The sequence below is a fragment of the Panthera pardus genome, unplaced genomic scaffold (genome assembly GCF_024362965.1).
Source record: "Panthera pardus isolate Hobbes unplaced genomic scaffold, ASM2436296v1 HiC_scaffold_10, whole genome shotgun sequence".
NCBI lineage: Eukaryota > Metazoa > Chordata > Mammalia > Carnivora > Felidae > Panthera > Panthera pardus.
This window is the reverse complement of record NW_026526655.1, coordinates 34,632,208-34,656,956: the sequence shown is the minus strand read 5'-3', so window position 1 is coordinate 34,656,956 and position 24,749 is coordinate 34,632,208. Positions and strand designations below refer to the sequence as shown.

At 35.1% G+C, this 24,749-nt stretch overlaps 1 protein-coding gene and 1 pseudogene across 7 annotated transcripts in view; one reads left to right on the top strand and one right to left on the bottom strand.

The window, feature by feature from the left end:
- Nucleotides 1–24,749, bottom strand: part of HYCC2 (hyccin PI4KA lipid kinase complex subunit 2) — a 91,533-nt gene that overhangs the window by 27,220 nt on the left and 39,564 nt on the right. For 6 of the 7 annotated variants that reach the window (XM_019428409.2, XM_019428407.2, XM_019428415.2 and 3 more), the window contains 5 exons: nucleotides 19,787–19,869; nucleotides 18,503–18,604; nucleotides 13,891–14,070; nucleotides 10,652–10,732; nucleotides 8,624–8,739 (listed from right to left, as the gene is read on the bottom strand). In XM_019428409.2, coding sequence (XP_019283954.1) covers nucleotides 8,624–8,739; nucleotides 10,652–10,732; nucleotides 13,891–14,070; nucleotides 18,503–18,604; nucleotides 19,787–19,837 — 530 coding nt within the window. In that variant the 5' untranslated portion in view covers nucleotides 19,838–19,869. Of the gene's footprint in view, nucleotides 1–8,623; nucleotides 8,740–10,651; nucleotides 10,733–13,890; nucleotides 14,071–17,702; nucleotides 17,759–18,502; nucleotides 18,605–19,786; nucleotides 19,870–24,749 lie in introns of those variants that run through there. The other variant, XM_019428416.2, reaches the window with a different exon arrangement.
- LOC128776689 (40S ribosomal protein S27-like) lies at nucleotides 20,156–20,424 on the top strand (annotated as a pseudogene).

Sequence of the window (24,749 nt, the reverse complement as noted above, 5' to 3'; positions counted from 1 at the left end):
AAGCAATTAATAATTGTGGTTTGGAGTGGGCATTGGAGTGGGGCAGATACCATACTGAAAAAAGGAAAATAAAATATTTCATACTGGATACTGAAACCTCAAGTTCTCCTTCCCTCCTTGGTCACTAGAATGCTAGCAACCAGCCCTCTAGTGAAGAGACTGAAAGAGTTTCTCTAGGGAATTAGACCATTCTAAGAGGAAAGACATAGAGGTATATAGACTTGGGAAGTTATCCAACTAAATGGCTCAGTGAAGTTCACAGTCAACTAGCCCTATTCACAAAGTCAGAGCTGCTCATTTTTTATTTCCTTTCCTTAGTCTTCCATAGTATAAGGAGTGGGGAGGATTACCAGACATCTGAAGAACTCCACTAACATGAAATGAAATCAAAATAAAGAAATACAAAAAGGATAGGGGCATAATTTGGAGGAAACATAGAATATACAAGGAGAAAAAAAAAAAACTTTGAATAAATACATTATCATTAATATTCCCCCAAATTAAGAGAAGATGTTGTTTCTAGGAAAAATTAAGGATCTCTTTAAAAAGACTACTTAGAAAACTAACTGCAGAAATTAAGAACTCAAGAAAAAGACTGGTGGATGAAGTTGAGGAAATATCACAGAAAGTAAAGCTAAAGGAAAAAGATATGGCAGATGGCAGGGAAAAGAGGACCATTCCAATAGTTCCAACATCCAAATAATAAAACCACCATTAGAAAGTAAAAGACCAAATAAATAAAAGAAAAACAATAAAAGGCCAGAAAAAATGGAGAAGCCAAACTAATTAACAAAAATAATTCAAGAAAATTTTCCAGTCTAAATAAAGGACATGAGTTTCCAAATCAAAAAGGTCCACCCAGTGCTCAGCACAATGGAGGGAATAAACCTACACCAAGAAATATCATAGTGGAATTTCAGAATACTAGGAAAAAAGAATGAGGATATAGGTACAGTAAACAGATCCACAAAGGAAAAAGACAAAGGGAATTCCCAGAATTAGGGTGAAGGGAGGAAAAAAGACAGTCTCTTCCAACAAATGGTGTTGGGAAAACTGGACAAACATGCAAAAGAATGAACCTGAACCACTTTCTTACATCATACACAAAAATAAACTCTAAATGGATGAAAGACCTAAATGGGCATAGGAAACCATCAAAATCCTAGAGGAGAACACAGGCAGCAACCTCTTTGACCTCGGCCACAGCAACTTCTTACTAGATACGTCGCCAAAGGCAACGGAAACAAAAGCAAACATACACTATTGAGAATTCAACAAGATAAAAAGTTTCTGCCCAGCAGAGGAAACAATCAATAAAACTAAAAGACAACCTTCGCAATGGAAAAGATATTTTCAAATGACATATCTGATAAAGGGTTAGTATGTAAAATCAATAAAGAACTTATCAAATTCAACACCCAAAAAACAAATAATCCACTGAAGAAATGAATAGACAGAGTTTATGAATAGACACTTTTCCAAAGACATCCATCCAGATGGCTAACAGATACGTGAAAAGATGCTCAATATCACTCATCATCAAGGGAAATAGAAATCAAAATCACAACAAGGTATCAACTCACACCTGTCAGAAGGGCTAAAATTAACAACACAAGAAACAACAGGTGTTGGTGAGGATGCAGAGTAAGGGAACCCTCTTGCACTGTTGGTGGGAATGCAAACTTGCGCAGCCACTCAGGAGAACAGTATAAGGGTTCCTCAAAAAACTAAAAACAGAACTACCCTGTGATCCAGCAATTGCACTATTAGGTATTTACCCAAACGATACAAAAATGCAGATTCAAAGGGGTACATGCACCCTCATGTTTATAGCAACATTATCAACAATAGTCCAACTATGGAGAAAGCCTAAATGTCCACTGACTAATGAATGGCTAAGAAGATGTGGTATACATATATATAATTGAATATTAACTCAGCCATCAAAAAGAATGGAATTTTGCCATTTGCAACCATGTGGATGGAGCTAAGCAAAATAAGTAAATCAGAGAAAGAAAAATACCATATGATTTCACTCCTATACAGAATCTAAGAAATAAAACAGATAAACACATGGGAAGGGGAGGGGGAGAGAGAAGAGAGGAAAACAAACCACAAGAGACTCTTTTTTTTTTTTTAATATTTATTTTTGAGAGAGACAGAGACAGGATGCAAGTGGGTTAGGGGCAGAGAGAGAGGGAGACACAGAATCTGAAGCAGGCTCCAGGCTCCGAGCTGTCAGCACAGAACCTGACGCGGGGCTCCAACTCATGAGCTGTGAGATCATGACCTGAGCCGAAGTTGGATGCTCAACCAACTGAGCCACCCAGACGCCCCCACAAGAGATTCTTGGTGACAAAGAACAAACTGAGGGTTGATGGAGGGAGGTGGGTGGGAGATGGGCTAGATAGGTGATGGGTATTAAAAAGGGAACTTGTGATGAGCAGTGTTATATGTAAGTGATGAATCACTGAATTCTACTCCAGAAATCAATATTGTACTGTATGTTAACTAAAATTAAAAAAAAAAAAAAAAAGAGTGAAGGGAGATCCCAAGATAATAAATGTATACCAGGCAGAGAGGGCAACACAGCCCAGATTAAAGTAAGTGAAAGGCTCCAGGAACCCCTTTCGTAGGAAAATGAAATTGGGAGAATAATTGATATGAATGAAAATTTAAAAGGAGATTTAGACAACTGATAGAGAATTTATAGGAGCTGAATTATAAAGCAGATAATAAAGAAAAAAAGGACAATTATGAACTCCAAGTAAAACAAAAAGGTACACAGGAAAGGAAAAGTAATTAATTACAAACCTCAGTCATACAAAGCAAGGAAGCTTAAAATGAACCGTGGTCACTGATAATAATAAATTTGAAAAATGAGTTCCCCACAGTTAAACAGAACTATATCAAGAGGACAGGAGGAAGAGAGAGAAAATGAGCTAAATCTTTATCTTTCATAGAGATAGTTGTTAGATAATATCCCAAACTCAAAAACTAAGAAGCAGCAAGTTACTTAAAGAGTAAATATTAAGAAAGTCAGTTAAAAGCAAGATTTCTCAAGCTTTGCACCACTGGCATTTTGGGCTAGATAAGCGTTTGTTGTGGGAGGCTGGCCCAAGCATCACAGGATAGTTGAGCAGCAACATCTACACATCAGATGCCTACAGCAGCCCTCCCTCCTACCTAGCTGTGACAATCAAACAAATATCCAGGTATTACCGTATGTTTGCTGGGAGGCAGAAATGCTCTGGTTGAGAACCACTGGTTAAAAGTTGTTATAATACCTCGGAAAGGAGAAGTGGAAGAGGGGGTAGGGAGGAACTGGAGACTGTAGTTTTTCTTCATAAACTGTATAGAGTGAATGCATGTTTAAATATGAAAAAAATACGTATCTGCATGTGTATATGTGAGTATTCTTGATATAGTAGACTGTACAAAAACTAAATAACAAAAAACTAAAACTACAGCAAAAAACAAAGAAACAGTAGCACAAGTGAGATAACAGATTTCATAACCACTTCAATGGCTACACTTCAAGAGATGGATGCTTGCTTGTGGGAATGTAAAATGGTACACTTACTCTAGAAAACATCATGAGAGTTTCTTAAAAAGTTAAGCATTAAATTATCATATGACCTAACCATCTGCTCTTAGGTATATACCCAAAAGAAATGAAAATGTATGTTCATATAAAAACTTATAAACAAATGTTCATAGCAGTATTATTCAGAAATAGCCCCAAAGTGGAAATAACCCAAATGTCCATCAACTGATGAATGGATAAATAAAATGTATATCTAAATGATGGAAAATTATGCAGTTACACAAAGGAAGGTAGTACTAAATACACAATACCACATAAATGAATCTTAAAAACATGCTACAAAGTCAGACACAAAAGGCCACATATTGCATAATTCCATTTACACTAAATGTCTAGAATAGACAGAAATCTACAGATAGAAAAGTAAGTTTTGTGGTGGCCAGGGAATGGAGGGAAGGAAAGAGGAATTTCTTTTTGGTGTGATAAAAATGTCCTGGAATTATTAATTTATTTCTTTTTAAATATTTTATTATTTATTTTTGAGAGAGAGACAAAGCATGAGCAGGGGAGGGGCAGAGAGAGAGGGAGACACAGAATCCAAAGCAGGCTCCAGGCTCTGAGGTATCAGCACAGAGCCTGACATGGGGTTCGAACTCACAAACTGTGAGATAATGACCTAAGCCGAAGTCGGATGCCCAACAGACTGAGCCACCCAGGTGCCCCAAAATGTCCTGGAATTAAACAGTGTTAGCAGTTGCACAATCTTGTAAATGTACTAAAAATCAATGAATTGTACACTTTAAAGGGGGTGAATTTAATGTATATGAAGTATACCTCAATTAAAAATAATGTAAAAATTAATAATTAACTGAAAATGTGCAAGGTGTAAAACAGTGCAGTTTTCTCAATATTTAAAAAACTCTTTCGGGGCGCCTGGGTGGCGCAGTCGGTTAAGCGTCCGACTTCAGCCAGGTCACGATCTCACGGTCCGTGAGTTCGAGCCCCGCGTCAGGCTCTGGGCTGATGGCTCAGAGCCTGGAGCCTGTTTCCGATTCTGTGTCTCCCTCTCTCTCTGCCCCTCCCCCGTTCATGCTCTGTCTCTCTCTGTCCCAAAAATAAATAAAAAACGTTGAAAAAAAAAAAAATTAAAAAAAAAAAAAAAAAAACTCTTTCAAATCACTAGGGGAAAAAATATCCAGTTCAATATGAAAAATGGAGACAGGACATGAATAGGCATTTCATAAGTCAGGAAAAATAATTGATGAATATATTAAAAGTGTTTACGCCCAGTCATAATTAAGGGAATGACAAATAAAACAATGTAACATCAATTTTTAATGATCAATTGGCAAAGATTAAAAATTTTTTAAATGCCCACTATTGGGGGTCAGTATGAGGAAATAGGCCTTCTCAAACTACTGGTAGGATATTGCTGGTGTAGTTGTTCAGGGGGAGGGTAATTTGGAAATACCTACTCAAAGTGAAAAAGGAGACAATCTTTAGCTGAGCAATTTCACCACTAGGAATTTATCTTACAGATAACTTTGGTGCTCCTATGCACCAAATATATATATATATATACAAAAACAAAACAAAACTAGGTTCCCTGCAATATTGTTTACAGTAGCAAAAAAGTAAAACAACCTAAATTTTAGTCAATGTAAGACTGGCTAAAAAACTGACAGGGTATGTACATATGTGTGTATGTATGTATGTGTGTGTGTGTGTGTGTATGTATATATGTATGTGTATATATATATGTGTGTGTATATATATATATGAATGTATATACATATATATAATGAAATACTAAGTAGTCATTAAAAAAGAATATGGAGATCTCTATATGCTGTTATAGAAGTCTAAGATTTATTCCCCCCTGCCCCCAACCTTTTTTTAAAGTAGGCTCCATGCACAGCACGGAGCCCAATTCAGGGCTTGAACTCACGACCCTGAGATCAAGACCTGAGCTGAGATCAAGAGTTGAACACTTAACCGACTTAGCTACCCAGGCACCCCTAAGATTTATTCTTATGGAAAAAAGTTGCAGAACAATATGTATAATGGAGCCCAGTGTGTATGGGCCTGCATGTGTTTAAAGTTGAATATATGCTTTTGCATGCATTAAAATATTCTGAAAGGACACACAACAAAATGACTAACATTTTAACTACTGAGGGTAGAAATGGAGGTAAGAGGGAAGAGGACACATACTATTCTCTTTGTATTCCCATTTATTCTCATCTATTTATATTCTCTTCTATTTAAAATTTACCACAAGTATATAATGTTATACTTTTAAAAATTAGAGTTAGAAAACAAAAAAGGAACCAGGTAACCAGATGATTTTAATGCAAATCAATCTGCAGACTACACTATGAACCACTCTTTTAATGTAAATTTAATATTGTGAAATTATTTAAGTAAACCAATATAACTAGAAAAAAAAAATTAAGCTGTTACTTTAAGTTGGGATAAAGCCTTCCCCAAGTGTTATACAGCACTCTGCTGGCTAATAAAGGATGATCACTAAAGCTGAATTCCAAAACAATGTGTTAGGATGCAAGGAAAGCCAACGCATTTTCTATCATATATGTAATATCGGAAAGACCCAAAGGAAGAACCAGAATTCCAGACTGAAGCACCAATCAGAGGTAAATGACTGTGGAAATTTGTCTAATTTTACATTCCTTCCATAACTCAAATGTTATAACCAACAAGAGTACTATTTTACTAGAAACATAAAATATTATACAACAAATGACAGTATGACTAACATTCACTATGTGCCAGGCACATGTGGTAAGCATGACAGGCACTATGCCAAGCATCAGCTCACTTATTCCTCACAACAATCATGTATGTTAATATGAGGTTAAGGATGTGGAAAGCAGTGGGTAGGATAATGTTGGTAAGACTACATACTTCTTCAGAACATGGTGGTATAACTATACTTCTTTCTTCCCCACATCACTTCAACTTTTCTTTTTCTACCTAAAGCATTGGTCTAGGAGCAGGGCTGCAAGTGCAGGTGCCAGAAGCAGAGGATTTCTAAGCAAGAAACTATAACTGTATCTTCAAAATTCCCAAGAGCCTGATGGGGTGGGTTGTGCCATCATCTCATCTGGCAAAACTGGGCTGACACTGAGTACAGATGTATCACCTAGTGTCAAGAGCCCACTAGGTCTGTACCTAGGTAAATCTACCTATAGGGATGGGAGTGGACTGAGGGGAGGCACACGCTAGGCTAATATTGCTGCCAGCAATCTGGACCAGCACAGTGGCCAAACTTAACATCCCTTCTAAAGTAGAAAAGTTTGGGTACAAATGGAGACAGGTCAGAGTGTTTAGTTGAGATAAAGGAATTAATAAATGGATTATGCAATGAGAGAAATTCAATATTACACTGCCACCATGAGAGGTTAAAAGCAAGAGACGACACTGTCTCTTGGTACATCAGATTCTTGAAACGGTGAAACCATATGTTGGTGAGACCACTCCTGATTTTAGAACCTGATAAAGTCAAACAGAAGCCTGCAAATCTAAGTGGCATTGTTCTGGGAGACATCTTGGTAATATATGAGGATGAACTGCAGTAATAGTTAACTAAGACTCTAGTAATATGCCAGTATCTCTGCCTCTTACTTTTCAGGTCACACCTACTGTCATTCTGTGATATGGTGTAACACTGGCATGGTTGGTAAGGTTATAATACTAATATTGATGTATTGGTAAATTGAGTTAAAGCCTCTTTAGGATGAATGTAAAAAATGACTGGCCTGAGGGAAAAACTGGACTTAGCTAATCATCAACTAATTTCTATGATCAATATTTCTGCTCAAGTTTATCATAAGGTACAAATAGCAGCAAATAGAGTAGAGCAGGATAGAAAATATTCAAACTGGTACAAAAATATGAGTATGTATGTAGTGGCTTTACAGAATAAATCAGTTGTTTCTTCAAATCTATCCCTAATTTATACTGGCTTCTCAAATGTTGGGCTTATTCATAATGATCGCATTGCTATGTGTCTGTCCTATAAATGTGTCTGTCATATTTATGCCCAGATAAACATGATTGTTTTTGTTTAAAAGACTTGGCCGATGGCCAAGGCATAGTCTGTATAGTAAAGAATTTGGCCTTGCCCAAAGAAGTCTAGCCTCCCCGCTAGGAAGCAACCTATGTCATACCTGACAGGAGTGTTTTTGTTTAAAGTGGGGACTGGCCACACTAGAAACAACAACCACCATGTGATTTAGGGTGGGGCTTTGGGTCACACAGCCTCAACCAACCTTGAGGCGGAGATCAACCATGTGAGCAAATAAATCTAATGAGTCATATCTACAATAATGGAGCCCAGTGAAAAGTCTGGACATTGAACTTGACTCTATCCTGTCACACATTGATGCTGGGAGAGGAGGAATGCATCCTTTTTTTTTTTTTCTTTTTAGAAGGAAGCATCTTGACTCCATGGATGAGGACAATAGAAACTTTGCATTTGGAACCCTCCTGATTCTATTTTATGCATCTTTCCCTTTGGCTGATTTTCATCTGTTTCCTTTTCTTGTAATAAACCTTAACTGTGAATAAAACAGCTTTCATTCAGTGAGCTCTGAGTCCTTCTAGTGAGTTATCAAACCTAAGAGAGGTTATGGGAACCCTCCCAAACTTGCAGTTAGTGTCAGAAGTAAGGGAAGTCTTGGGGACTATGCATTCAGTTTGCCTAACTTCAGGAAGGTAGGTACTCTATTAACCCATTCTGCATTGAAGAAAGCAAGGTATAGAGAATAAATAGTCTGCGTGAGAGGGAGACCTTTTAACATATAGTGCTAGAACACAAACCTTGGTTTGGCTGACTTTATGCCCACACTTTTAGTTTTTATTTTGCTTTACACAAGATGACTACACACAGTACCATGCATTAGATGGATAGGTATTTCACTACTATAATGTATTTCACTAGTATGACATTTTAAACCTTTTGCTTCTTCTCTCACCAAACTTGAACCAAAGTAATTAGAGTTAACTATTAAGCATAAATTAATAATTATTACTATCTACAGTTTTGACCATTACCGGTTTTGTGCAGTGAATGTTTCCCTCTGAGGATGAAGATCACTATAAACAACCCTGATGAGATCATGCTGACACAATGCCCCTTCTGTCAAAGCCATGGATCCAATTGTTGAGGGCTACAAAAATAAGGTAAAGTATGAGACTGTGTCTTTAAAATGAAGTAAAAATCTGTATCATATAAGGACATTTAGCTTTGTTTTAGCAGAAGGCAGTTTAAGACCATTTCTCTTATTTAAAACCTTTTGCATTTTTCAATTGCATACATTCTACAGCTCTTTTTGGAAATTATATATAATACATAAAACTAAAAATATACTGCTTTGTTTTTGGAAGATTATGGAATGAATCTACATTTAGAACACAGAATAAGAAAAGTTGCCAGAGGGGTGCCTGGAGCTCAGTCAGTTAAGTGCCTGACTCTGCTCATGCTCGCCCTCTCGCTCTCTCTCTCTCTCCCAAAAGAAAAAAAAAAGTTGCTGGAAAGACTAAAGGTTATAAAAACATCAATTTTATTTTTAAAATTAAAAAAATTTTTTTTCAGATTCATCAATTTTAATTTATTTGTATTCCAGAACACAAAGCAGGCTTGAGACTTCACTGTACATTTAAATTCTGCAGTTTGTCTAATTTCAGGTAGGTAGATACTTTCACTAATCCCATTCTACAATGAAGAAAACAAGGTGCATGGGTTAAATAGGTGATGAGGATCAAGGAGTACACTTGTCATGATGAGCACTAGATGAAGTAATGGAATTGTTGAAATCACTATAGTGTATACCTGAAACTAATATAACACTATATGTTAACTGTAATTAAAATAAAAACTTAAAGGTACAGAGAGTTATAAACAATATTTAAGACTATAATCAAATGTCTCTTTACTAGTGACACGATTGATTAGATGTTCCTAAAGTTAGAAGCATCCATTCATAAATGTTTCACTATCCTCTATTTTATTTTGTAACATGATACACAGAACTTAATTAAAATCTAATTAAGATTATATTCTCAGAAATATTTTATGCTAAAACAAGTCTTGGCTAAATAAGAGGCATTCTATTTCCAATACACAATGAAGTCCCACGGGAATTAATTAAGAAAATAAATAGCAGCATGGAGTTGTGAAACAAGAGGATACTGTTTACTGATAAGAAAATGGAAAATAATTTTTGGACTACTGGTAAAGTTTCTTTAAGTGCTTTCCTTATAACTTTATACACCAAAGGCCACTATAGACCTGAAGCTTGATTCATAGAATATATCCTTAAATAAAGCAGGCAGAAGGATTTCAGCTTAACAGCAGCCTTCTACCTATTATGATTATCAGGGTTCTCACATTGTTCAAATAAATATAAGCAAAACTCAAAAGTGTGCTGTTAATGAATAGACACAGTGCATCAGTTATAGACTCCTTTAAATGGAAATAATTGGTATTAATATCCTTTTAAGTAGACAGTTTCCTAAAAAATAATAAAAAAATCAATCTAACACAGATTTCTAATGAATATGGAAGACTTCAAAAAATTAAAGAATATTTTTAAAAATTCATAAAAGACTAATAAAAAAGTGAAAATGATAGTGGTATAAGAATGAAAAAGAAATAAATAAGAACTAGAGGAAATTTTCCATTAATTACTTTCTGCCTCTCTTGATAACAGCATAGCTTTACACCACTAACAGGCACCTACTGTTAAGAAGTAAATCAATAAAGATGTGTTAGTGTTTATCTCTGGTGAAAAATTGACTTTGATCTCTTATTCAATATAATTTTTTATAAAAATTTTTTTCATGTTTATTTTGAGAGGAAGAGAAAGAGAAAGTGTGAGCGGGAGAGGGGCAGAGAGGAGAGAGAGAATCCCCAGCAGGCTCTGTGCAGTGCAGAGCCTGACGAGGGGCTCTATCTCACAGACCATGAGATCATGATCTGAGCAAAAATCAAGAGTTGGACACTTAACTGACTGAGCCATCCAGGCACCCCATCTTACTCAGAGTAATTTTAAATAATTCTACCTTTCCAATCTTACTTACCTCATGGTATATTGAAGGCTTGGATAAGGAAGGGATAGTAAAAGACAGAACTTTATTGTTTCCATCTTTATCAGCAATTTCCTATAGTTAAAAAATACATACAAAGATAAATAATCACAGGGCTATAAGAAAAAAATTCTTAATTTACCAATATATCATTGACAACTGAGGAAGAGTTTTAGAAATAGCAATATACAAAAAATATTACTATCCTAGTGTATCTTTTCTAACCTATTAGCAAATTACACAGTTTAGTAGTTGAGTTACCCTCTGAGAGATATGCAGCACAATACTGCAACTAAATCAAATGCAATGTGACAGCAAAGACATAAAGCAGGCACACAAATCATCTTTCATGTTAAATTTACAGATAGGACAGGGAGATTATAAGCAATTAGATCTGAGTCAAACAGATTATATGTTTTAGCCAAGAAATACTTATTAAATAAGAAAAAACACATTATTCTAACACAGAATGAATCCTGACTAAAAAAACCTGTTACAATTATTCAGCAAAAGACTAATGACCCAATTTAAGCTACATATTAACATAATGAATATTAGTCCAAGTGATTAAAAATAGATTCATATTTAAGTAATTTTTACTGAATTGCAAGAAAATTGTTTTCTTTTAAAAGCACTTTATCTTTCAATGAAAAGGACAATGGTGTCCTTCATTTCTAGTCTCTGGTACCTCTGGTGGTCTACAGGTATCAATAAAAATCTGCCTATAGACACTAGCATATAGAGGGGTGAAATGCTCCTCCATTACCACTCCTTTCCTCTACTGCCTCATTTGGTCTATGTTTCTTTTACATATCAATTAATTTTAATTAATTAATTTTACATATTAATCCACATTAATATATTCATAATTAGCATAAAATCCAGAGAGAGAAGGCTGCCCCCTTAGTAGACCTAGAAGAAAGGTCGGAGACAGACTGAGAGTTACACAGCACAAATGGAAGAAACAACAACAATAACTATCATCAACAAAACAAAAACCCAAAAGAACTTCTCTGTAGGGCTCATTTCTGAGTTTAATATGTCACAGGAGAGTACCAATTATATGTGAACATTGGCCTTACCTCTAATTTTGGCAGGAAAATGGGTTTAAAAATTCCTTGGAGAGATCATTTAACTATTTTGTAGTCAAACTAGTTATTACCACATTCAGGCCAGTATGCCTCAGAGAAAGTCTACGGTAAGACGGATGGACCTAATTTAAGTTAGGCAATACGAGTTTAATTTTTATTCCTAAATTTCAAATTAAGCCAAATAACTTTTATTTATATTTGTGTGTTCTTGAAGAAGGATGTTCTACAGTTTGTTTAAGCTGAGGGCAATATAAAACTCCCTCTGAGGCTATGTGAAACAAGAGAGAAGTTCTCGAGAGGGAAAGTGAAAAAAAGAAAATAAATATATAAAAGAAACCCTAGGTGGTAAGAAAAATTGAGAGCCACAGAGAAGAAAGAACACAGACAGTAAATGAATTAGAAGAAGACAGAAGCATGGGTTACATTCTGATATATAACTGACCATTTACTTTGTAAGTACACTATTTTTAAGATGCTAAAAGATAATTAAACCATAGCACCAATAAGCACTGTTAAGAACTTGTCAGCATCCTGCTTAAAAATACTTTGCTTCATTTGTCCCACTACTGAATTTTATTACGTTAAAAAAATGAGTAAAAAGATAGCTTAATTTTCAACATAATTGAAAATACCAAATTCAATTATTTTTTTTTAATTTTTTTTTAACGTTTATTTATTTTTGAGACAGAGAGAGACAAAGCATGAACGGGGGAGGGGCAGAGAGAGAGGGAGACACAGAATCGGAAGCAGGCTCCAGGCTCTGAGCCATCAGCCCTGAGCCCGACGCGGGGCTCGAACTCACGGACCACGAGATCGTGACCTGAGCTGAAGTCGGATGCTCAACCGACTGAGCCACCCAGGCGCCCCACCAAATTCAATTATTAAATCAACATACATCTACTAAGTGCCTGTGCTAAGTACTAGAGGAGAGAGTAATATATGAAACAAATTTCCTGCTTTAAAAGAAAAAACAATCAGGCAAGTTGGCAAATTAGAGAATTTTATACCTAGACCAGCTTTTCATATAAAAAAACCTCTCCCTTAATACTACTTGATACTGCTACTACTATTAATGACATTTATTAAACACCTCAGGTAGTATGTGGATTCTCCTAATTGTTTTTTTGTTTTTAAGATTTTATTTTTAAGCAATCTCTAAACCCAATGTGGGGCTCAAACTCACAACCCCAAGATCAAGAGTTGTATGCTCTACCAACTGAAACAGCCAGGCACGCCTCTCCTAATTGTTTTTAATCCTGTTAACAATGTTTTATTTTTGTTTTACAGATGAAGCAACTGAAGTCAAGATATTAAGTAACCTGACCAAATTTAAAACAGCAAACAAATGGCAGGGCCTAGTTTTAAATAAAATACAAATGATTCCAAAGGCCATACTCCTTTCTTCAGATATATGTTCCAGGGATAGAAATGTTTTCTAATGATCTTTTAAGGGATAATACTTTGAGGGTTGAACATTGGTATAGAAAAATATTTATTTACAGTGAAACTCAATGTTTTGTGAGGTACTTTACCCTTGTTGGGATGACCACTGGGTGTTATATGTAAGTGATGAATCACTAAAGCCTACTCCTGATATCATTATTACACTATATATTAACTAACTTGGATTTAAATTTGAAAAATTAATATGGAAAAAAAAATTTATTATGTGGAGTGCTTGTTTACAATGAATACTAAATACAAAGGATATCTTCAAAGAGCAGGAATTTCAATACCAAAGTCCTAACTGGACACTGTGGGGAAAAAAACCCCAGAATAATGTTTAAGATACTTAAGAATTTCTTAGAAGAATTTCTAACAATACAGTGTCAAGTATATATTTTATCAAATGATTATTCAAAATAAATTTCAAAAATTTTAAATGGAGCACATTCATAAACATTGGTCAAATAAAGTAATTTAAAGATAAGTCACAAAATATTAACAATGCTATCAATTATAATATTTTCACCTATTTTATAAAATGCATTATTGGCAATTACTTATTAAGCCTCTCATAAATTCAAATAAATTACTCAGTAGACCTTTCAATTTATTTTTTTAATAAATATTCTTTAAGTATTACTTCAGAAAATTTTTACAAAATACTTAAAGTTTCCCAAACTATCTTTTTCAACTTACCAAATTGTAAATTCCTAACAGAAGTGCTTCAATGCAACCATTACTCTGTCTGTCTCGGCTAACTGTAAGCCGTAAATAAACCCACATTAATTCCGGCAAGAACTGCAGTGTGAACCTCTTAAGTCGAACTTCAGAGCTACGATAGAGCTCAAACAGCTGGTGGCAGACAGGCTCCAGAAGCTAAAAGGAAAATAAAGTACATTAGCTATTTCTATTCATTTGCTGTAACTGTGTTTTTTTTTAAAGCACATATACTTGTGTAATATTTAAAAAATAAATTTTCAGTATTAATTTTTGCATATTTTGAATCAATGTGTCCCAAACCTTAATCTCTACTTATGCACAGAGACTATATATTAAACTGACCAATTTACTAACTATAAGTATTTTGTGCCCATATAATATCAACTTATTTTTCAATACACTGATCCGTTAAATTTGTTAGATAATTATTTAACCAATGTACTACATTTATATTAAGTTTCCTTTTCTATTATTATCAGCCCTTACTATCCTCCACTTTAAAAAGTTTCTATTGAAAGAAAATAACTTCAAATGCTCTTGTTGGAAATAAACTTTAAATCTCAACTTAGATTATGATTTAAATAAAATTATATACTACTCAGTAGACAAAGGGATTTTGCAATATATAATAATTGGATATCCAAAATGTTAGCTAATATTTTACATACATACAAGTAAAACAAATGAATTACTTTTATGTTTTAAGACTGACCTAAATTCTACTAATTATATTTAAAGATTTTGAAAATATAGGAATAGCTTTTTTAGTGTTAAATTTTTCATATGATATCACACAATAGGACTTATGAAGATCTTTTTCACCTTGAAAACTAAAGGAAATGAGCAGGTTAAATAAATCTCTCCCTTTTTCCTAATCATGTACTGCCAATCTAAAACGGTTTTGTTCAAATAACTATAGACTACACAAAACTGGGTATGATTTTAAAATGCAAATAACACATTGACAAGAAACTATAAAAAATGTCTAAATTAAAATTTAATACTAGCTTTAAAATGAATCATTCAGTATTTATATGCTACCTTCTTTTCTGAATGATTAAATAATGCATATACATTTGGAAATCTGTTTGAATGAAGTTATATAGGTCTGTAATAACCTAACCGTCTAGAATAAGTCACTACTTTCAAGATTGCAAATCAAAAATCAACAAACCCAATGTTAACTGTACAGTTAATATATTTAGATGAGCTAAGCTTAGCTCTTAGGGAATGACTTTAAAGCTAAAAAAGTTCACACACATGTACACCCTCGTGTCTAGTAACTACTAGGCCCATTATGTGAAATCACTGTCATAATATTTACAATCTTCAAAAAATTTCAATTCTCCCCTTAAACAGAAGTCTAGACTAGTCAGACAATTTGCTCAAAGTCACAGAAGTTAGTGGTGGAGGAAGACACTTAAAATTCAGGTCTTCGAACAGCAAGTTGATGCTTCCACTATCCCACATTTCTTATACTAGAATGAAGGTTGAGAGTAGGAGGTGAGGATTATTTAACTACAAATAGTATATTCCGTGTAGTGTCAATAATGAAGTAATAAATTTCTGAAAATAGTCAACTGCTGGTATCTTTTTAAAGTACTGACAAAAAAGCTCTTTTGGGGAATTAAAGATTGCTGCTCTCATAAGTGTATTTATTAAAAATATATATCTATGTTTTAAATCTATTTTTCTCTTTAGTCAAAGACTCCAGAATTGCTGTCTCTCAATTTTATTTGCCATGGTACAATTATGATTCGTTTCTGTTATAAAGACCTTAACTTCCCTTCCTCAGTAGCAAGAACCACAATGGCATGTAAAAGACTACATTTTAACTAAGCATAGCAAAGAAATACAGAGTTGTCAAAATTTTTACTCTGCTTTTTTTAAAAATGGGGAGGAGGAGGAGTTTGGTCAGAAATCAATGATGAAGGAATGAGGAGGGATAACTGCAGGAGCAATCTTTGAGGTGGCCAGAGAAGATGTGATCCAGGCCTAAGTACAAGAGACACTTTGATACCACCTGAGACACTTCATCCACTGAACAGCAGAAAAGGCAAAAGAATGTAGGTGGAAAAGCTGGTAGAGTGGTAGATAGGAAGGGGAAAATATGAGAGTTCCCAATTATCTTCTTCTTTTTTAAGGACACAGAAAGCAAGCTGGAGATGAGGAAAAGGAGGGTAAGAGTATGAGGAAAGAGAAGGTGTAAAATGCAGTGGGACAGTGTACCAAGAAAGTAAAGCAAGAATGCAAGGCAGTATTATGTGACCTTGAGCCTTTTAGTCCTGCATTTAAAGTGGAGAAAGTCAACAAAACTGTGTTCTGCAAGTATGTTCTGCTGCTCAGGTACAGGCCTGAAGAAGATGGATGGCTGGATTTTTTCCAGTGTTGAGATTTTCCCCCAAAGAAAAAGAACTAATGAATGGAATGAGAAGCAAAGGAGCTAAGAATGTTTGCAAGGAAATGACCTATGAAAATTTAGCTGGGTAAAGAGAGAAGTGAGCCATGTGAAGGAAGAAGGAAAGGGAATCAAATCATGAAAAAGTGATAGGGTTAACATAACGATTAGATGGAGGTCTTCCTGAAGGGGAAGAACTGCAAGAGTGACTAGAGGATCTGGAACAAAGGCAATGAGGAAAATTAAGCAATATGTTTGGTGTGGAAACCTCTAGAACAAAGGAAATGAAGAAAATTAAGCAATAAGTTTGGTGTAGAGATTAAAATTTCAGCTGCAGTACAGGTTGGCCATGATATGTAATACTAAACTAGGAAATACACTTTCTTAAGAACTTTTAAGGTCTTTAAAGCAAAACTGTAAGATCACCATAAGCTTCAATTAATATTATATGTGGCATGTGACGATTTTCTGAAATAATTTCCTGTTAACTAAGTAAAACAGTTACGTTTCAGAATACAATAAAATCAGGACTAAAAGGGGCCTCCTTCTATAACTGAAATCCAGAATTAGTTTGAGATTCTATAGAGCTCTACATTCTGCTTTTCTGAAATATGACCACATGGTTAGAACCTTATAACCTGACAGGAGAAAAGATGGAAAGACAGCTCTCCTCTGGCAACTGGTTGATTATAATGACTACTGTTGAGCTTTTATCTCTCAAGCTGTAATTTTCCAATTCTACCCATGATAAGGTCTCATACATTATTATGAAGTATTACAATATAAAGTAATGTGAATAACTTTTTTTAATGTCAGAGCTTCTAAAGTATAAAAAAGGAAACCAATCCTTTTTATATACTTGTGAGTGTTAATGAAAATGATAGCATTTTAGAATCTCATTTTGTGTTTCACTATTCTTCTAATCAATATTTACTAAGTGTTCATTATGTACATGATAATATAGTAGATTCTAGGGAAGTAACAAATACAGACTATATGACCACTGCTCATGAAGAGCTTACAATGTAAAGAGAAAGCATAAAACAAATTTTAATAAGCAAAGCTTAAATGTTAAGACAGTGCAAAACAAGGGGTAGGAAATAACACACATTCATTATTCAAACAGAATTTTGAAAACTCCTAACCAAAAAGGATATGAATATATATACATTACTACACCTAAAGTTATAAAACATAAATACACAGCAAGAGAAAAAGAAGCAAATGAATCCTGCAATTGCTGCTATAAACAGCAACAGATGCAAGCCTAACTGAGAGCCAATCCAAGTTTAGGAGATAGTAAAGAAAGAGGTCAATAAAGCAAGCTTTTAGTGGTAGGACAAAAATTAAGATGCACTTTAAATTAAGCTGCTGGTTAGGAGATGATTACCTGAACTTCTTCAAACTCACTCCAGTACACAGCAGAGGCACTCTTGGAGGCTGTATCTGGGAAGATAAGAAGCTACTTTCCTGTGTGTTCCTTTCATTTTCATTTTAAAGCATACATGAATCCAGTGGTGATAAAACTATATGTCATACTATTGTGTTAATGGAAAGATAATGTGTGTATTTTGCATAAATTAACATATAGATTCAACAGCTGAATTTTTTTTTCCTTCTTCTATCACAAAGCTGAATAACAGGAAACTCTTACTCTAAGTTTATTGATCTTAACTATTTAGGCTAAATAGTGCTTTCTCCAATCATTTTCAAGCTAAATTTACTAGCAGCATCATTTCATGTTACCAGTTTGAGTTCACTGATCAGAGTAATATATACACTTCCACACTGTCAATAAAATAACAGCAAACATACTTAAAATTAAAAAAAGCTGAATCAGTGTAAGGCTAACATTTGGATTCTAGAAAAGGAAACATCCCAAACAGAAACAGAGAAAAGTTTCAAATAAATAAGTAATCTATTGAGATGATGGTCACTCAGATCAAGACTCAAAACATACAGTCCTCAACAGGAACAAATCTGTCAAAACATTTAAAAATATAAAGAGGGAAGGGAAAGGGAAAGGGAAAGCCAAAGCAACTATCAGAATGAAAAACAGTAGAAAGTTTTCCAGTTCCATAAGAAGGATTTTAAAAAAGAGAAGGGAAAACTACAAAACTTACATATGTGTTTCAGTACACATATTTCACTTTACTATGTTGAAATTATTTTTCTTATAAGCTTTCCTACCTCATTATTCGAATCTTGAATAACTTTATAGAGGGCTGGGACCAGTGTTTTTTTCCGGTGTAAAGTTGCTGCATAATTGGTGATCTGAGTGTCAGGTAACGCCTAAAAGAAACATCAAAGGAAATCAAAAGCAAACTTAATATTTGGGAAGTCAGGAAATATATTTTACCTCAGTTTCTCTTGAAAAGATTTATGATAGAGTCAATTAAGAAAAGTAAAGATAATTAATACAAGAAATATCATTAGAGTTAATAAGACAAATTGTTAGGATGTTATAGTGTACAGTTCTTCTAACTAGTCAACCATGAAAAATTATTAGAAATCACACGTACCAAGATTTGCTGAAAAGGGTCACTTTAAACTAACCTACTCTAGGGGTGCTTGGATGGCTCAGTCAGTTAAGCATCCGACTTCAGCTCAGATCATGATCTCACAGTCTGGGAGTTCGAGCCCCACGTCGGGCTCTGTGCTGACAGCTCAGAGACTGAAGCCTGCTTTGGATTCTGTGTCTCCCTCTCTCTCTGCCCCTCCCCTACTCATGCTCTGTCTCTCTCTGTCTCAAAAATAAATAAAAACACTAAAACAACAACAACAACAACAAAAAAACTAACCTAGTCTAAAAAAAAAATAAGTATAGAATACACACACACACACACACACACACATAATAAGTTTTATTTATTTTGGGGGAGGGAAAGAGGGCAGGGAGAGGGGGAGAGAGAATCCCGAGCAGGCTCTGCGCCCTCAGTGCAGAGCCTGATGTGGGGCTCAAACTCACAAACTGTGAGATCATGACCTGAGCTGAAATAAAGAGTTGGATGCTTAACCGACTGAACCACACAGGCGCCCCTAGAATATATTTTTATTCTTGCGTTTTATACTTATGAAACATTTATTTCTATTAGTGTTCAGAAGTTATATAGTTTTAAATAAAATCAATGAATGATTTTTAATTACAGGAAATAAAAATATAAGACACAAATCCTATGTCTGTGCCTTATTAAAGCTTGGAAACTTCCCCTTTTTTATTAAATATATTTAAAAATGGATATATCCCCTCATCAATCCTAACAACTATTTTTATTTTTCCATATTACCTTCTAGCCATTATTCACCTTAGTGCCTTTTTAAAGAGTTACAATTACAGAAACACATTATTTCATATTTTGCCATTTCCACTTCATATCATAACATTTGTTTCGGTTTCTCCAGAGCACATATTCACTGTTTGAATTATGGACATATAGAATCATATGATACATTCCTATCACCAATCCAATTTACCTTGAATTCTGATAACCATTCTTCCACAACACCACGTTCAGATCCCAGCATCTTCTTCTAACTTCTAGTCCTTTTTTTTATCTCTGAAAGAAAAAAAGCACCAAACTTGAAGATGGCATCATGTACTTAAAGAAACTACCAAAGGTAAAGGATGTGTACCTTTCACTAACAGAAAAACTAACCTTGTATATATTTTAGATAAGAAGGCTTACTTCTAGACTAGAGCTCAATTAAAACAAAACTTATTTTTAAGAAATAAATTCTATTTTCAGGGATATATTTGAAACTTCTTTTCCTAATACTTTTATATTTTCCCCAAGAAATATATTTCAAAGTGGCAAAAACAAGTTTATACTTCCTCACAAGAACATGCCCCTTGTGAAGGACCTCCTCCACCTGTCCTGGAAGAGAAGAGGAAGTACAAGAAGAAACACCTGGTGCAGAGCCCCAACTCCTACTTCATGGACGTGAAGTGCCCAGGATGCTACAAAATCAACACCATCTTTAGCCATGCACAAATGGTTGTTTTGTGTGTTGGCTGTTCCACTGTCCTCTGCCAGCCTACAGGAGGAAAAGCAAGGCTTATAGAAGGATGCTCCTTCAGACGGAAGCCCTTAAAGCACCCAGACTCAAGATGAGTAAGAAACTATTCCAATAAACAGATTTGGGATAAAACAAAACCAAAACCAAAAAACAAGTTTACTGAGTAAAATCAAACTGCACATTACCCAAGACAAATGAATAGTCTATGCTTAGAGCTTCTGCCAAATATACAATTGGAATTAAGTTACATTTCATACAACAAACCATGTGACAGATTATAAATGACAAATATAGAAAAGCTAGAAATCAAGGGTCATATATTCAGCACACTGATTATAAATGTTTATACAAATAAGGGCTTTAAAGAAGGTAGATTTATATTTTTTCTATAATGGAAAAATATCCAAGTAGAAAAAGCAAGTTGTACAATTATGTGAACTATAATTCCATTAAAAAACTAAATAAAATGTGAAAAAAGCCTGGACGAATATATCCACTAAACTTTTAAGTGTTTACCTCTGAGGTAAGGAATACTGAGGATATTCTAATTATGTGTAACTCTTGAGTTACAGAAAAAAATTAAAACAGCCTATATTATTTTTAAAGTGAGAAAGACAATGAAAAGGTCTTGGATTTTAATTTAATTTAAAGGCTCAAAAAGTAAGAGCTAGGGGCACCTCGGTGGCTTAGTAGGTTAAGCGTCCAACTTCGGGAGAGGTCATGATCTCACAGTTTGTTAGTTCAAGCCCTGCATAGGGCTCTTTGCTGTCTGCCCAGAGCCTGCTTTGGATCTTCTGTCTCTGCCTCTCTGCCCCTTCCCTGCTCACACTCTGTCTCTCTTTCAAAAATAAATAAGCACTGAAAAAAAGAAAAAAGTTAAGAACTGGAAAAAATAAAGAACTTCTCTGAGGGGAGAATAATGTCTTCAAAGCAACTGAAATAAGTTTCTTTTTTTTTTTTTTAACGTTTATTTATTTTTGAGACAGAGAGAGACAAAGCATAAACGGGAGAGGGTCAGAGAGAGGGAGACACAGAATCTGAAACAGGCTCCAGGCTCTGAGCTGTCAGCACAGAGCCCGACGCGGGGCTCGAACTCACGGACCGCGAGATCATGACCTGAGCCGAAGTTGGCCGCTTAACCGACTGAGCCACCCAGGCGCCCCTGAAATAAGTTTCTTTATTAAAAGATAGTATTTCCTAAAAGTGTGTCAAATTTCACACTAAATTTGTCCCTGTAAAAAGGAATCAGATTTTCTAATTCTCCCCCTTCAATTCCAAAAGGACTTTTTAATGTCTCTCTATATTGCACTATATCAAGTACGATGTAAGGAAGGAGTATGAAGAGGAGTAAGACATTCCCCTTATTTTCAAATAGCAAATGCTGTTAGGAGTAAGACATTTCCTTTATTTTCAAATAGCAAATGCTGTTAAGATAGACTGATGAATTTAGTCAAATAAATTTCTAGAGAAAAAAGATAGTAGGAAAACCTAACAGATTAAAAAAATCAATAACCAACATATGAATCTTTCTTGGACTCCGATTCAAACAATTAAAAAGTGTATGATACAACTGGAGAAAGCAGAACACGACTGGTTATTTGATGATATAAAATTAAGGAATTATCATAGGTTATTTTTATATTTGATAACTATTATAGTTAGGTTGGGTTTTTTTTGTTTTTTGTTTTAATACTGCTTGTTTCTTAAAGTTACATACTGAAATATTTACTGGTGAAATGTGTCAGAGACTTGCTTTAAAATAATCAGGGCAGGGGCACCTGGGTGGCTCAGTCAGTTGAGTGCCCAACTCTTGATTTCAGCTCAGTCATGGTCCCAGGGTCGTGGGATTGAGCACCACATCAGGCTCGGTGCTGAGTATGGAGTCCACTTGGGATCTTTCTCTCTCCCTCTGCCCCTCTCCCCCTGCTTGCGCTAGCACTCTCTCTCTCTCTCTCTCAAAAATAAAAATAAATAAATAAATAGTCAATCAATCAATCAATCAGGACAGGAGCAGGAGCAGTCAAAGAAGGAAAACTAATTAGGTATAGATGAAATATGACTGGCTATGAATTAATAACCATTCAAGCTGAATAACTGGTATATATGTTTTATTACACTAATGTCATTACTTTATTATAAGTTTGAAATGTTCCATAATAAAATTTCAGAAAAAAAGGATTAATAAACACTACATAAAAAGATAAACACAATACCCATACATACACAATTCTGCAAATAATTTCTGGGAGTTCAGATCAACTAAAGCTCATTAATAGACATGGACACTCAAGTTACAAACTCTTGCTGAAGAAATAAGACTCTTAAAACATAACTTCACAGGGGAGCCTGGGTAGCTCAGTCGGCTAAGCATCCGACTCTTGGTTTCAGCTCAGGTCATGATCACCAGTCTGTGAGCTTGAGCCTCACAGTGGGATCTGTGCTGCTTGGAATTCTTGGTCTCTCGCTCTCTGTCCGTCCCCCATTTTTGCTGCCCCCCCTCCTCGCTTGCTCTTTCTCAAAATAAATAAAAATTACACTATCAACAATAGCCAAAGTATGGAAAGAGCCCAAATGTCCATCGATGGATGAATGGATAAAGAAGATGTGGTGTATATATATAATGGAGTATTACTCGACAATCAAAAAGAATGAAATCTTGCCATTTGCAACTACATGGATGGAACTGGAGGGTATTTTGCTAAGTGAAATTAGTCAGAGAAAGACAAAAATCATACGACTTCACTCATATGAGGACTTTAAGAGACAAAACAGATGAACATAAGGGAAGGGGAACAAAATAATATAAAAACAGGGAGGGGGACAAAACCGAAGAGACTCATAAATATGGAAAACAAAATGAGGGTTACTGGAGGGGTTGTAGGAGAGGGATGGGCTAAATGGGTAAGGGGCACTAAGGAATCTACTCCTGAAATCATCATTGCACTATAAGCTAATTTGGATGTAAATTAAAAAAAATAAAAAACTAAAATAAATGAGGTCTAAAATAATTAATTAAAAAAAAAACCTTCATAAAATATAGCACAGCCATACATCCAAATGACAATGGCCTTCAAAGAAGTAATTTTGTGAGGTTCCCACATTTATTATGATGATTGTTCAAATCAATGTCAGAATTCCCTTTTTTCCTTTTAAACAACAGTTAAATGGTACTACCTTTTGAAACCTCGTTCTTCACCTAAAAATGGATTCCATGACAGGGCTATGATTAATGTACCTCTGACTCTACATAAATTATACCTCAATAAAAAATGTTTATGAACAATTGTCTAAATACCCTAAGGTAGTTGCCTCTGAAAGCTGCTCAGAACTCCAGGAGACGACTTTAAAGCAAAGGCAGGATTTAGTCAGAAATTCATTGATCCATTCCATAAGTATTTCTTAAACACAAATGACAGCCATTATGCTAGGAGCTGGTAAGACAATGATAAAACCAGATGGAAAGTCACTATAATGAAGCATTTATCTAGTACAGAAAACTAAATGCATTTTTGCAAAGAGATGAAGAATAAGAAGTCATGACACACAAAAGCATAATAAAAGGAACCTAACATTGATGAGGGAATCAAAGAAGACTTCTCTAAGGCAACAGTTAAGGTGAGATAACAAAGATCAGTAGAATTAAAGAATTAGGAAAAGAGCATTCTCGAAAGAGGGAACAGCTTATATAATGGCCCTGTGGCAAGAAGAAAACACAGGAAATCTGAAAGAAGATCCAAGTGACCAAAAAGCAAGGGACAAACGTTGAGGGTGTAGAAAGGTAGGCATGGCCCAGATGGTATAAATAAGAATTTACAGTCTGCCTTAAGCGTAGAAAGTGACTAAGGATTTTAGGCAGATGTATTATAAGATTCAAGGTTTGAAAAGCTCACCTGGCTACAATGCAGAGAGAGGACTGTATCCTTTTCACATCTAGCTACAAATTTCCCAATAGTATGAAGACTAAAGAAATTTCAGTCTTGCCACAGCATTTGCTCTGAGAATTCCTACCAAGTCTCTGGAAACTAAAATACCTGAACAGCTACTGAGAATAAAAATGTTTTGGGGGAGCCTGGGTGGCTCAGTCAGTTGAGTGACCAACTTCAGCTCAGGCCATGATCTCATGGTTTGTGAGTTCGAGCCCCACGTCGGGCTCTGTGCTGACAGGTCAGAGCCTGGAGCCTGCTTCTGATTCTGTGTCTCCCTCTCTCTCTGCCCCTCCCCCACTCATGCTCTCTCTCTGTCTCAGAAATAAATAAACATTAAAAAAAAATTTTAAAGAAATGTTTTTGACTTACAAAGTACCTGAAAAATAAGTAAGCTAGGTTACATTTTTTTTTTTTTTTTTAAATAGGCTTCACGCCCAGCCTGGAGCCCAACACAGGGCTTGAGCTCACAATCCTGAAATCAAGACCTGAACTGA